We start from the raw sequence: 15,770 nt of genomic DNA, 5'->3' as shown, positions 1-15,770 counted from the left end.
CTTATTCACCTTCATGCACTTCCAATCAAATTGCCATGGAGCACTTGTTTTATTAGACAGAACATGTCAAATGCTCTTTATTAAAATTAACTCAGACAACTACACAATAAGCAACTCTTGAAAAATCAACAAAAAACAACTTACATGTTTCATATTACACTGAAGTCCCTGACATTTTGTCTTGACCACATCTTTGGTGAACTCCACATAACACTTTACTTGTTTTTGATAACAAGGCCACAAACAAAACCAACACTAACGTTTGATACTGTAACTCCATGAATTTGTGACATACTTTTATTAAATACAAAAACTCAATTAAGTTACAAATTTCATACATGTTTTTATTATTTAAAAAAAATGTAGGCCTAGTCATTTGTTTTCTGCACTTGCACTGATCCTGTATGCATTTGAACAGCACAGCAGGTTTCACCGTAACATTTTCGAACCAACAGGATTGTCCAAAGGAGAATGACACCAGAGCCATATATAGAGATTAAAAAATTTGAATGATGGTAACAAAATGATGTTCCGCACAACAACTGTAAACCAATGTGTGGAGTATTGAGGAGGAGCAGGGGAATTATGCCTCCCTAGAGAACGAGCAGAGGAATATCCTAGGGTTCAGCCTGGAGGGACAGCCCCTCAGTCTCCGCCTCCATGCTGAGGTTGTCCAGCAAAGCCACAAAGGGATTGGCCAAGCTATCCTCCATGGCAGCATAGATGAGGTAGAGGAGACAGGCCATGATGAAGAAGACCAGGATCTGGACCCACAGAGGAACCAGGCGATGCTCCACTGCCCATCGCTGTAGGGTCATGGGACTAGCAGAGAGGTCTGGGTATTTAAACTGGACCGGTCGCCCCGCTGCACCCTTGATAGGCCTCCGACGGGTGGCACTGGAATAAAGGGGGGGAATTAGCAACATCGTAGTACCCAAATACTTATATTCCATGTACCTATAGTAGACTTAGGTAAACCAGAATTCTCCAACTCTGGTCCTAAAGAGTTGCTGGGGCTGATGCGTTCTGTTTTAGTACTGTATATGGAAGAACCAATAGATTGCAGAATAACCTAGACAGGGTACCTTTCAATTAAAATACCGGTAGCAACTGACTGCTTAACCAGGTTCGGACAAAGGCTGATGTGACTGCAGGCTTCTTTAATTTCTAGTCTACTGTGTAGTGTATTTTTATGAGAGACTGGACTTACGCAATGCCAGTTGGTGTGGGTTCTGTCTCTGGGAACATCTCCATCAGAACATCTGTGACTGGCTCCTAAAGTCCGGACAAACAGAAGCACATATCAGAGACAGACACACACCAAAATAGATGAGAGGAAAGAGAAGTGTCCACACCAGTGTCCGCCCTCACCACCTTAAAAAACAGGTCAGGTGGAATGCCAAAAATAGATCATTAAAAGTTGGGGGAACCAGGAAAGTCAGATAAAGACACTTGTGATTATTGTGCAAGACCCACCCAATTAAACTCACATACTAACAGTCAATTTATAAACAGAGTAATAGAATGAGCCCTGCAGATCTGCATGTAGACCTGAAAGCACAAGTACATGAACTGTTGAAAGAGCGTAAAAAAATAATCTAAAAGACTTGGGTAAACAAGCTAATGTATGTGCCTTGATTTGCCGTTTGAAAAGGGATGTCTTAGGGGTGATGAATAGGGATCTGTTAGTCATCGTATACTTGTCCACCGTCGCCGCTTCCTGCTAAAATAGGTGAGAAACCACACAAATTAAATGTTACATCCTCGTTTCCCTCTCAGCCCTGTACACCCACACAATGTTTACCACAGCCCAGTGAATCACAGAAACCCGATAACCACCAACACCAGCCTGTCACTGATAAGATTATTGAACTGTTTGTGAATACTACTGACCCAGTAGGGCCTGGGGCAAGGTCCTTGATTACTACTCCTGTTGTTCCCTCGCTTGATTTCTGGTCCACTACTGGAGAGAGGGATCCGACTCTCAAACTGTAGTTCCACAGGAAAAGGTAAATACAGCATATCACTCCAGTGGAGATTGATAGAATTGCATATTTTACATAGTAAATATGATCATTAAGACTAGATACCAAAACCAGTTCAAAACAAACTTCCCTCCTCCACCATTTGAGTAATGCTGAAGTTCTTAGAGGACAAAGAGGAGTCAACATCACTACCACCTCTCAGAGACACAGACTGGGGAGACACCTGCAGGGGTTAGGACAGAACTTAAAAATAAATATACACCAACAGCTTGCTTGATCCCTTAGAAGATACTCTCCATAAGTGAAAAAACCCCACCAAAATCCTTGCACCATCTTTGGAGTGAGAAAAGGGTGCCCAGACTCATGCACATTTTATACTGAACAAAAATATAAACGCAAAATGTAAAGTGTTGGTTTTATGTTTCATGAGCTAAAATTAAATATCCCAGAAATGTTCCATATGCACAACAATCTTATTTCTCTCAAATTTTGTGCACAAATTTGTTTACTTCCCTGTTAGTGAGCATTTCTCCTTTGCCAAGATAATCCATCCACCTGACTGGTATGGTATATCAAGAAGCTGATGAAACAGCATGATCATTACACAGGTGTACCTTGTGTTGGGTGCAATAAATGGCCACTCTTAAATGTGCAGTTGTCACACAACACAATGCCACAGATGTCTCAAGTTGAAGGATGTGCAATTGGCATGCTGACTGCAGGAATGTCCACCACAGCTATTGCCAGAGAATTGAATGTTAATTTCTCTACCATAAGCCGCCTCAGTCGTTTTAGAGAATGTGGCAGTATGTCCAACCAGCTTCACAACCGCAGACCACGTGTAACCACATCAGCCCAGGACCTCCACTTCCGGCTTCTTCACCTGCGGGATCATCTGAAACCAGCCACCTGGACAGCTGATGAAACTGAGGAGTATTTATGTCTGTAATAAAGCCCTTTTGTGGGAAAAACTAATTCTGATTGGCTGGCTCCCAAGTGGGTGGGCCTATGCCCTCCCAGGCCCCTCCATGGCTGTGCCCCTGCCCAGGACTACTCTGTTTATTATCTATGCATAGTCACTTTAACTCTACCTACATGTACATATTACCTCGCCTAACCGGTGCCCCTGCACATGGACTCTGTACCGGTAGCCCTTATATAGCCTCGCTATTGTTATTTTACTGCTGACGTTTAATTATATTGTTAAATCTTTTTTAAAAAAAGATTTAAGAAAAATAAGTGTTAAAGCATTGTTGGTTAAGGGCTTAAGGCTTGTAAGTATATTTCACCTGTTGTATTCGGCGCATGTGACAAATAAAATTGTATTTCATTTTAATGAATTTATTTAAATTGACTGATTTTCTTATATGAACTGTAACACAGTAAAATCGTTGAAATTGTTCCATGTTGCGTTTATATTTTTATTCAGTATATATTAAATGAATTGCTAGCAGAAGGGGAGCGATCCCATGCCCATTGAAGAGGAATGTCTGTAAAAAGTAAGTCATTATGAAAGTGTTACAGTGGGAGGAAGTTCGGTGAGTGTAGTGGTATATCCCTAAATCTGTGGGCAGTCCTAGTACAGAGGATGTTCTGCTCAGCACATGCCCAGGGGTAACAGGTGAGGGGGGAAGCTGCTGCCCCCACTCTGCTGTGGCAGACAACTCAGCCACATTCCCATGATACCCTGCAATCCTCCCGGGATCGATTTCAAAGAGGCCCGGATCTCTTCGAACCAGCTGCCAGGGTGGCACCATTATCATCCCATTACACAAAAGCATTACCCTCATGAAATAATTCCATCACCCGTTTTAAAACATTGATTTTGTGAATAAATAATATATAATGGTGCTGGTGGTATAATGAATAGGCAGATTTACCATTCTGGACAAAGGCATAAAACACTGATGATAGCGATATTCCGTGTTTTTATTATTCCATGAGTGCGGTACCATCTATTAAAAGTAAGGAATAACTTAGCTGAGAACCACTCCTAAAATATAACTTATCTTTACATTGAGAGAGTTTTCATTATTAGATCCATGTCCAGAGATACCAATTACTGCCACCAGATGGCACTGCAGGCAATGTTCTCTCCTTTCATATATTGAGGAACATGACATACTGTAACTGCAAAGGACATTTACTATTCTTAAAGGAATGAGAGGCTTAACATAGGTACTGATCTTTGCTTTGAGCACAGTTCTGAAAACCAGAGTATGAATGCACTCACCCGCATGTCAACGTGCAGGTTTTCCTCCATTAATGAAACCGTCTCTGGGCTTCCTTGTTGTGAAACTGCAAAATCAGAGGCAGAAACCCATTAGATTAGATTGATTGCTGGTATATCAGCACAGTATGATGGCAATTGATTTATATATACACATATACAGTACCAGTCAAAAGTTGACACATTTACTCATTCAAGGTTTTTAAAATTTATTTTACTATATTATAGAATAATAGCGAAGACATGAAACTATGAACTAACACATGGAATCATGTAGGAACCAAAAAAGGTGTTAAACAAATCAAAATATATTTTATATTCTTCAAGGTAGACACCCTCTGCCTTGACAGTTCTGCACTCTTGGCATTCTCTCAACCAACTTCATGAGGTAGTAACCTGGAATGCATTTCAATTAACAGGTGTGCCATGTTAAAAGTTCAAATGTGGAATTTATTTTCCTTCTTAATGCGTTTGAGCCAATCAGTTGTGACAAGGTAGGGGTGGTATAAAGAATTTGGTAAAAGACCAAGTCCATATTATGGCAAGAACAGCTCAAATAAGCAAAGATAAACAACAGTCCATCATTACTTTAAGACATGAAGGTCAGTCAATCCTGAAAATGTTAAGTAGGAAAATAGGGTAGGTCATAGTTCACATGGGTAAATTACTGATTAACCTACAATACCAGACACAAGTTTGGACAGACATACTCATTCCAGGGTTTTTATTTATTTAGACTATTTTCTACATTGTAGAATAATAGTGAAGACATCAAAACTGTGGAAGAGAAATTACAGTCCATCATTAATTTAAGACATGTAGGTTAGTCATTCCGGATAATTTCAAGCATTTTGAAAGTTTCTTCAAGTGCAGTCGCAAAACCAATCAAGTGCTATGATGAAACTGGCTCTCATGAGGGCCGCCACATGAATGGAAGACCCAGAGTTACCTCTGCTGCAGAGGATAATTTCATTAGAGTTACCAGCCTCAGAAATTGCAGCCCAAATAAATGCTTCATAGATTAAGTAACAGACACATGTCAACGTCTCCTCTGAACAGTTGATTGCGTGAAACAGGCCTTCATGGTCGAATTGCAGCAAAGAAACCACTACTAAAGGACACCAATAAGAAAATACTTACTTGGGCTAAGAAACACAAGCAAAGAACATTAGACCGGTGGAAATCTGTCTTTTGGTCTGATGAGTTCAAATTTGAGATCTTTGGTTCCATTCGCATGTCTTTGTGAGACGCAGAGGTGAACGGATGATCTCTGCATGTATGGTTCCCACCGTGAAGCATGACAAGGTGTGATGTGTGGGGGGTGCTTTGCTGGTGACACTGTCAGTGATTTATTTAGAATTCAAGGCACACTTAACCAGCATGGCATCCCATCTGGTTTGCGCTTCGTGGGACAATCATTTGTTTTTCAACAGGACAATGACCCAACAAACTTCCAGGCTGTGTAAGGGTTATTTGACCAAGAAGGACAGGGAAGGAGTGCCGCATCAGATCACCCGACCTCAACCAAATTGAGATGGTTTGGGATGAGTTGAAGGAAACGCAGCCAGCAAGTGCTCAGCATATGTGGGATCTCCTTCAAGACAGTTGGAAAAGCTGGTTGAGAGAATGCCAAGAGTGTGCAAAGCTGTCATTTAACACTTTTGTGGTTACTACATGATTCCAAATGTGTTATTTCATAGTTTTGATGTCTTCAATATTATTCATCAATGTAGAAATTGAAAAAATAAAGAAAAATCTTTGTATGAGTAGCTGTCTCCAAAGTAATATGTAATATGTAATATGTAATATGTAATATGTAATATGTAATATGTATATATATATATATACATACACACATACATATACACACAGCTCAAAAAAATAAAGGGAACACTAAAATAACACATCCTAGATCTGAATGAATGAAATATTCTTATTAAATACTTTTTTATTTACATAGTTGAATGTGCTGACAACAAAATCACAAAAATTATCAATGGAAATCAAATTTATCAACCCATGGAGGTCTGGATTTGGAGTCAAACTCAAAATTAAAGTGGAAAACCACACTCCGGGCTGATCCAACTTTGATGTAATGTCCTTAAAACAAGTCAAAATGAGGCTCCGTAGTGTGTGTGGCCTCCATGTGCCTGTATGACCTCCCTACAACGCCTGGGCATGCTCCTGATGAGGTGGCGGATGGTCTCCTGAGGGATCTCCTCCCAGACCTGGACAAAATGATCCGCCAACTCCTGGACTGTCTGTGGTGCAACAAGGCGTTGGAGCGAGACAAGGTGGTGGATGGTGTTCTCAATTGGATTCAGGTCTGGGGAATGGGCGGGCCAGTCCATAGCATCAAGGCCTTCCTCTTGCAGGAACTGCTGACACACTCCAGCCACATGAGGTCTAAGCATTGTCTTGCATTAGGAGGAACCCAGGGTTAACCGCACCAGCATGTGGTCTTACAAGGGGTCTGAGGATCTCATCTCGGTACCTAATGGCAGTCAGGCTACCTCTGGCGAGCACATGGAGGGCTGTGCAGCCCCCCACAGAAATGCCACCCCACACCATGACTGACCTACCGCCAAACCGGTCATGCTGGAGGATGTTGCAGGCAGCAGAACGTTCTCCACGGCGTCTCCAGACTCTGTCACGTCTGTCACGTGCTCAGTGTGAACCTGCTTTCATCTGTGAAGAGCACAGGGCACCAGTGGCGAATTTCCCAATCTTAATGTTTTCTGGCAAATGCCAAACGTCCTGCACGGTGTTGGGCTGTAAGCACAACCCCCACCTGTGGACGTCGGGCCCTCATACCATCCTCATGGAGTCTGTTTCTGACCGTTTGAGCAGACACATGCACATTTGTGGCCTGCTGGAGGTCATTTTGCAGGGCTCTGGCAGTGCTCCTCCTGCTCCTCCTTGCACAAAGGCAGAGGTAGCGGTCCTGCTGCTGGGTTGTTGCCCTCCTACGGCCTCCTCCACGTCTCCTGATGTACTGGCCTGTCTCCTGGTAGCGCCTTCATGCTCTGGACACTACCCTGACAGGTACAGCAAACCTTCTTGCCACAGCTCGCATTGATGTTCCATCCTGGATGAGCTGCACTACCTGAGCCACTTGTGTGGGTTGTAGACTCCGTCTCATGCTACCACTAGAGTGAAAGCACCGCCAGCATTCAAAAGTCGACCGATTATGATTTTTCAACACCGATTCCGATTATTGGAGGACCAAAAAAAGCAGATACCGATTAAATTGGCCAATTTTTTATTTATTTATTATTTGTATTATTTAAAATTACAGTAATACTGAATGAACACTTATTTTAACTTAATATAATACATCAATAAAATAAATTTTGCCTCAAATAAATAATGAAACATGTTCAATTTGGTTTAAATAATGCAAAAACAAAGTGTTGGAGAAGAAAGTAAAAGTGCAATATGTGCCATGTAAGAAAGCTAACATTTAAGTTCCTTGCTCAGAACATGAGAACATATGAAAGCTGGTGGTTTCTTTTAATATGAGTCTTCAATATTCCCAGGTAAGAAGTTTTAGGTTGTAGTTATTATAGGAATATTTCTCTCTATACGATTTGTATTTCATATACCTTTTACAGTTGGATATTCTTATAGGCACTTTAGTATTGCCAGTGTAACAGTATAGCTTCCATCCCTCTCCTCGCCGCTACCTGGGCTCGAACCAGGAACACATCGACAACAGCCACCCTCGAAGCAGCGTTACCCATGCAGCGCAAGGGGAACAACTACTCCAAGTCTCAGAGCGAGTGACGTTTGAAACGCTATTAGCGCTCACCCCACTAATTAGCTAGCCATTTCACATCGGTTACACTAGCCTAATCTCGGGAGTTGATAGGCTTGAAGACATAAACAGCGCATTGCTTAAAGCACAGGGAAGAGCTGCTCGCAAAACGCACAAAAGTGCTGTTTGAATGAATTCTTACGAGCCTGCTGGTGCCTACCATCGCTCAGTCAGACTGCTCTATCAAATCATAGACTTAATTATAACATAATAAAACAGAAATACGAGCCTTAGGTCATTAATATGGTCGAATCCGGAAACTATCATCTCAAAAACAAAACGTTTATTCTTTCAGTGAAATACTATTTAATCTAACAGATGGCATCCGTAAGTCGAAATATTGCTGTTACATTGCACATCCTTCAATGTTATGTCATAATTACGTAAAATTCTGGCAAATTAGTTCGCAATGAGCCAGGCGGCCCAAACTGTTGCATATACCCTGACTCTGCGTGCAATGAACGCAAGAAAAGTGACACAATTTCACCTGGTTAATATTGCCTTCTAACCTTTCTTTTAGCTAAATATGCAGGTTTAAAAGTATATACTTCTGTGTATTGATTTTAAGAAAGGCATTGATGTTTATGGTTAGGTGCACGTTGGAGCAACGACAGTCCTTTTTCGCGAATGTGCACCGCATTGATTATATGCAATGCAGGACACGCTAGATAAACTAGTAATATCGTCAACCATGTGTAGTTAACTAGTGATTTATGATTGATTGATTGTTTTTTGTAAGATAAGTTCAATGCTAGCTAGCAACTTACCTTGGCTTCTTACTGCATTCGCGTAACAGGCAGGCTCCTCGTGAGGCAGGTGGTTAGAGTGTTAGACTAGTTAACCGTAAGGTTGCAAGATTGAATCCCTGAGCTAACAAGGTAAGAATCTGTCATTCTGCCCCTGAACAAGGCAGTTAACCTACCGTTCCTAGGCCGTCATTGAAAATAAGATTGTGTTAACTGACTTGCCTCGTTAAATAAAGTTGTAAAAAATATATTATTATTATTTTTTTAAATCGGCAAAATTGGCGTCCAAAAATACTGATTTCCGATTGTTATGAAAACTCGAAATCGGCCCTAATTAATCGGCCATTCTGATTAATCAGTCGACCTCTAATATATACACACACACACACACACACACACACACATTTCACCCTGATCCCAAAGTCGACATTAGAAAGTTAATACAACTTAATAATCATACCTGACTCTTCGTCCCCTTCACTGTCTGAGTACTGGTCTGCATCCCCTGTGCCACCGTTCTGCCAGGGCTGGGCAGGTTTTAGTAGCCTCTGCAATTTCCTCTCATATATAGACCTAGTGGTGGCTATCACACACACAAACATAAAATGAGAATACATTGTATAATAATATAGGTAAATAGACCATCTGTAAACAGTGTAGTCTGGGAATAATCTCACCTACAATGGGTCCAGCTTCCACTCCATATTTGAGTAGTGTGGTCTTAAGCTCATCATCTGTCAGTACACTGGGGTCTAACATCTTTGGATCTTTCTCCTCTTCCTGTGGGGACAGGAAACTACCATGTATGATGAAAAGACATTACACAATTTTACCATAACTGAGAACTCTCTTAAACTAGACAGGGTAAAACACAGTCATGTTGATCGTACTAATAGAAACATATACACTGCTCAAAAAATAAAAGGGAACACTTAAACAACACAATGTAACTTCAAGTCAATCACACTTCTGTGAAATCAAACTGTCCACTTAGGAAGCAACACTGATTGACAATAAATTTCACATGTTGTTGTGCAAATGGAATAGACAACAGGTGGAAATTATAGGCAATTAGCAAGACACCCCCAATAAAGGAGTGGTTCTACAGGTGGTGACCACAGACCACTTCTCAGTTTCTATGCTTCCTGGCTGATGTTTTGGACACTTTTGAATGCTGGTGGTGCTTTCACTCTAGTGGTAGCATGAGACGGAGTCTACAACCCACACAAGTGGCTCAGGTAGTGCAGCTCATCCAGGATGGCACATCAATGAGAGCTGTGGCAAGGTTTGCTGTGTCTGTCAGCGTAGTGCCCAGAGCATGAAGGCGCTACCAGGAGACAGGCCAGTACATCAGGAGACGTGGAGGAGGCCGTAGGAGGGCAACAACTCAGCAGCAGGACCGCTACCTCCGCCTTTGTGCAAGGAGGAGCAGGAGGAGCACTGCCAGAGCCCTGCAAAATGACCTCAAGCAGGCCACAAATGTGCATGTGTCTGCTCAAACGGTCAGACTCCATGAGGGTGGTATGAGGGCCCGACGTCCACAGGTGGGGGTTGTGCTTACAGCCCAACACCATTCAGGACATTTTTCATTTGCCAGAGAACACCAAGATTGGCAAATTCGCCACTGGCGCCCTGTGCTCTTCACAGATGAAAGCAGGTTCACACTGAGGACGTGACAACGTGACAGTCTGGAGACACCGTGGAGAATGTTCTGCTGCCTGCAACATCCTCCAGCATGACCGGTTTGGCGGTGGGTCAGTCATGGTGTGGGGTGGCATTTCTTTGGGGGGCCGCACAGCCCTCCATGTGCTCGCCAGAGGTAGCCTGACTGCCATTAGGTACCGAGATGAGATCCTCAGACCCCTTGTGAGACCATATGCTGGTGCGGTTGGCCCTGGGTTCCTCCTATTGAAAGACAATGCTAGACCTCATGTGGCTGGAGTGTGTCAGCAGTTCCTGCAAGAGGAAGGCATTGATGCTATGGACTGGCCCGCCCGTTCCCCAGACCTGAATCCAATTGAGCACATCTGGGACATCATGTCTCGCTCCATCCACCAACGCCACGTTGCACCACAGACTGTCCAGGAGTTGGCGGATGCTTTAGTCCAGGTCTGGGAGGAGATCCCTCAGGAGACCATCCGCCACCTCATCAGGAGCATGCCCAGGCGTTGTAGGGAGGTTATACAGGCACGTGGAGGCCACACACACTACTGAGCCTCATTTTGACTTGTTTTAAGGACATTACATCAAAGTTGGATCAGCCTGTAGTGTGGTTTTCCACTTTAATTTTGAGTGTGAATCCAAATCCAGACCTCCATGGGTTGATAAAATTGATGTCCATTGATAATTTTTGTGTGATTTTGTTGTCAGCACATTCAACTATGTAAATAAAAAAGTATTTAATACGAATATTACATTCATTCAGATCTAGGAAGTATTTTTTGAGCAGTGTATGTATCATGTCTACTATAATGATAATTGAATGCTGAATCAAACATCATGATAAACTAGCTGTTACAGCAGAACATCAATATAACGGCAAGTTGTACAAAGTGGTTTAACAGCGGTTCAAATTCCACCCCCATTAAAGCTTCTATCGAAGACACCCTGTTTTGTCTACAATTCAACTTCTCCATAATGCTTGGTTCTAGCCTTTATTGAAAAATACTTCAGTGTTCATATATATTCATTGACAGACTAGCAGACTAGCTGACTGTGCTGTAAGTTGCAAAGACGACAATCCGGTACAGCAGCAAGCATGTGTTCGACCAGAGAAAGCAGCTGAGAAGACATCTGAGAACACAACCCCGGGTGTCGCTAGTTACCAGAGCCAAAGTCACCATTACAGCTAAACCAAATCAAATTTTGTCAAATGCGCTGAAAACAACAGGTGTAGACCTTATCGCGAAATGCTTACTTTACAAGCCCTTATCCAACAATGCAGTTAAGAAAATATTTATTAAATAAACAAAAAAGGTAACACAATAAAATAACAATAATGAGGCTATATACAGGGGGTACCAAGTCAGTGTGAATGGGGTACAGGTTATATGTACATGTAGGTATGGGTAAAGTGACGATGTATAAATAATAAACAGCAGCGTAAAAAAAGGGGGGGTGGTCAATGCAAATAGTCTGGTTATCCATTTGATTAGCTGTTAAGGAGCCTTTTCGACCTGCACTTGACACTCCGGTACCACCTGCCATGCGGTAGCAGAGAGAACAGGCTATGACTTGGGTGGCTGGAGTTTTTTGGGCTTTCCTCTGACACGCCTAGTATAGAGGTCCTGGATGGCAGGAAGCTTGGCCGTACTAGGCTGTATGATAGTGATGCCCGGGTTGTCTCATAACCCGCCAGTCCCCGCAGGCTGGGTTTAGGGTCATTAAATATTGTGTGGCTGTAGGGCGGGTGGGTGGCGGGCAGGTGGAATAAAGAAAAACAAAACCTTTAACAAAAACAGATTTTTTTAAAATTATTGTGCAATTTACATAATGTACATTGAGGTTTTTCTTTCATTATCTTAGGCTATCTGGAATTAGTGCATAACCCTAAACTTTAGGGGTTAACTGTATGCGCGCCAAATTGCCGACACAGCCAATCCTCAAATTATGCTTTTGGGAATGGGCAGAAAAAGTTCACATCAATCCCCGGAGGCAAAAGAATAAGATAAATGCTGAGAAAGGAGAGTTGAAAATAAAGAGAAGGGAGGGCCAGACAAGTAATGTTAGGAAAAGATTTGGTGAAGTGGTAAAACAGAATGATAGTAGTGTCGGCTATGTTATCTGACCCGATTCAGGAAACTAAGCGTAGGTCACAAGTCACAACTTCACAGGAGAGCTGTTTGAATGTAAAAAATATATAATTTTTATGTGATGAATGTGAGGTGCTTTACAAATTTGACAGTCACAAGACAGGACTTCAAATAGGCCAATGGCATGTCAGGGGAACTGTGACATACTGTTTAGATGGGTTAAATGAAAACTGAAATCTGGACGACTAACCAGAATAACCTACTGTTAATAATAGTAGTCCAGTGTGAATCGACATCCCTGTGATTTGAGAGAAAATGTCTGAGTTTTACAGGTGTTGCTCACGGTTTGAGCAAGAAAACAAGATCCGAGTGGATAAATTGTGCTACGCATAGCCTATATATGAATGGCCCCACACGTAACAACTTTCACAGTGAATGCCTTTGTTTATATGTTTTGTGCGAATGAATTGAACAAGAACCAAATGCATCATTAAAAAAATATTGCACCTGTTTAATGCAACCCTTGCTGTTAATAGATTGCAAAGCAGCATACAACTGAGCTACACGTTTGGAACAAGTTCACTTTCTTATCCATAGCCTAAAAACGCATATCAAGTGCAAGTTAACTGTTAAACACATCTGAAGGCTGGGGGGCATTTTGGAAGTCTTCTACTGCGGATCGGTAAAATATCCTACTGATTATGATCGCACTTCCTCAATTCAAATATTATGGCGGCACTATAATAAAGATGGTTTGGTATGGTTTAGAAACTTGGGAACCAAGCTCGAGTTATCAGTGTATCCTGTTATCGCCTGGACTTGTTGAAATATCTTCACACCTAGAAAAACAAACCTCCAGGATTCGGTCAAAACAGTCCATTTAAAAAACAATAATTACAGGGGGCATATCCCGTCTGAATTGTCCTCAGGAATAACGGATATTCTGGGGTAATAAATACATAACCAACGTTCTCTAGTAAGCAATAAGGCACGAGGGGGTGTGGTATATGGCCAATATACCACAGCTAAGGGCTATTCTTAGGCACCACGAGTGCCTGGACACAGCCCTTAGCCGTGATATATTGGCCATATACCACGAACCACCGAGGTGCCTTATTGCTACTGGTTACCAACGTAATTAGAGCAGTAAAAATAATATGTTTTGTCATACCTGTGGTATACGGTCTGATATACCACGGCTGTCAGCCAATCAGCATTCAGGACTGGTAGCACACAGTTTATAATTAATAATAACTCCAGCAAAATTAAGCATTTCTTGCAGTAAAATAATACACCAAATGTCGGCAAAATTGGGATTTGGGAACAGGAGTGGAGAAATATGATTGATTTCTTTCTGCATCTTGAGAGAATGCAATGCTATACAATCTGTAGAGGTGCTGTCTTCATCATAAAATGCATAATGAAAGTTGATAGTATTTCAACCACATAAAATACGCATTGCTTTATTGTATTTTCATCCCAGTCCATAAACGTCTTTGCGCCGCAAAAGATGACAGAGAAGACTTTACCGATGTCAACTACTATAGATTGAAGAATTCATTCTATCGATCTATTACATTGTTCTTTTGTGCAATGGTATATTTAGTCATCAAGGGCAACATATAATGACAAAATAAAAGCTACAAGTACCTCATTATAGACAAGTTCACTAACAAATAGCCTACCAACATGTTGTAAATTATAAGCAGAAACATATCTAAAATCAGGCAAAACAAAATCCTGCACCCTCTGTCAAAAAAAATATTCTGCCATCTTTGACTCTAGCCTATAGCGCATTTTCTATATTTGCAGGTTAGGGTTGGGTGTGGGCCTCAGATTTTCACTTTATCACATATAGTCATGCGGTTGCGGATGGGTTATTAGAAATTGCAGCCGGTGAACAAACAGCTGACCCGAGCACCACTACAGTAAGCACTACCCCCAGTAGTGCCTTACAGTCGGATGCCGAGCTGTTGCCATACCAGGCGGTGATGCAACCAGTTTCGGCAAATGTCGGCAAAATTTCTACAATGTATCTTCTTAAAATCTGACTTGAAATCTAACCTTTAACACACTGCTAACCTTATGCCTAACCTTAAATTAAGACCAAAAACCTAATTCTTGTTGAAAGCTTTAGTTAAGTGTGAAACCACACTGAATGATGGCATGGCATTGTTGACCCAGTTCTGGAAGACCCCCCCTTCATGGGCCCCTCCCTGCCCCCCTCTGCAGACCAGCCAGCCAGGCTGAGTATATAGCTGACCTTGCAGAGTTCAGGGTATTAGTTGATATGGGGTTACAACAGCTGCATAAAACCTTGTGTCCTCCCTTTACTATTAGGCAGTCACCCTGGGACAGTATCAAGAACATGTTTAACTTAGTTTACCAGAAGATCTGACCCCATAGACATAGTAAACACTGTATACTAAATGTTAGTATAGTATAAAGTACAGGAAAGTATAGCATTCGTTTATAGTTGACTACCTCTGCTAAGCTAAAACCATTTGAACGTTCCCTAGTGAGCAAATGACTGAATAAGGGAGGAACACATAAAATTATACAACGGGTGGGTCTAATCCTGGATGCTGATAACACCGCATAAATGACTTATGATCAGAGTTTATATGAGATCGATTCCTATTCCCAAATAGATTAGGAGGACTGGGTATAGAAAGCTCAATTGATCTAGATCAGAACACATATGTTGGCTTGAACCAGTATACGTTATAAAGCGTTTCACTCGAGCTACTTGATACAAAATAATTAACTAGCCATCCGATTGACATGTAAGCTCTACTTACAAAGTCCTGACTGTCCTGTACTTCCACAACATCGTCATCTTCCTCATCACTAGAGAAATCTGCAGCACTTTTCTGAACGATATGTTTCAAATATAGTTCCACATAAACTTGCTTCTTGCTCTCCACCGCAGGCAGGGTGACGTTGTGGGCTATTAACTCCGACTTCAGTCTCGGCTTGGAGAACTGAGCAGGGTCTTCTACAAACACGGGCATGTCACGCGTCCAGGGGCCGACCAATACACCAAAGCAAACAATATGCCAACTTGTTTAGCAAGCTAGCTATTGAAGTAAAGAGACGGTCCAATGCCAATGAACCAGCAATCGTTGCTAGCTAGCTACCGCGTCACCCAGCGGGAGAAACAGGTGCTGCCTGGAAGAGGGCAGAGGGCACGAGTTACTTGATTTGCCAGCCAACACAGTCAAGCAAGCAGCTGCAACT

At 42.0% G+C, this 15,770-nt stretch overlaps 1 protein-coding gene across 1 annotated transcript; it reads right to left on the bottom strand.

The window, feature by feature from the left end:
* Window positions 1-281: 281 nt before the first annotated feature.
* lemd1 (LEM domain containing 1) lies at window positions 282-15,770 on the bottom strand. Its single transcript, XM_064922635.1, has 6 exons — window positions 15,332-15,770; window positions 9,456-9,558; window positions 9,239-9,361; window positions 4,219-4,283; window positions 1,211-1,275; window positions 282-897 (listed from the first exon to the last, which is right to left on the bottom strand). The coding sequence occupies exons 1-6, from the start codon at window positions 15,542-15,544 to the stop codon at window positions 618-620; spliced, it is 849 nt and encodes a 282-aa protein (XP_064778707.1). The 5' UTR covers window positions 15,545-15,770; the 3' UTR covers window positions 282-617.

This window comes from Oncorhynchus masou, chromosome 18 (assembly GCF_036934945.1).
Source record: "Oncorhynchus masou masou isolate Uvic2021 chromosome 18, UVic_Omas_1.1, whole genome shotgun sequence".
NCBI lineage: Eukaryota > Metazoa > Chordata > Actinopteri > Salmoniformes > Salmonidae > Oncorhynchus > Oncorhynchus masou.
This window is presented reverse-complemented; position numbering and strand designations above follow the sequence as displayed.

What these genes read in the sequence shown, in the direction of transcription:
- lemd1 (XM_064922635.1), bottom strand. Translation starts at nt 15,544, where the DNA reads ATGCCCGTGTTTGTAGAAGACCCTGCTCAGTTCTCCAAGCCGAGACTG. An exon ending in ACCTGCACGTTGACATGCGG is followed by an intron (nt 1,276 to 4,218) that starts GTGAGTGCATTC and finishes TCCGGACTTTAG; the next exon opens with GAGCCAGTCACAGATGTTCT. An exon ending in CCCACACCAACTGGCATTGC is followed by an intron (nt 898 to 1,210) that starts GTAAGTCCAGTC and finishes CCTTTATTCCAG; the next exon opens with TGCCACCCGTCGGAGGCCTA.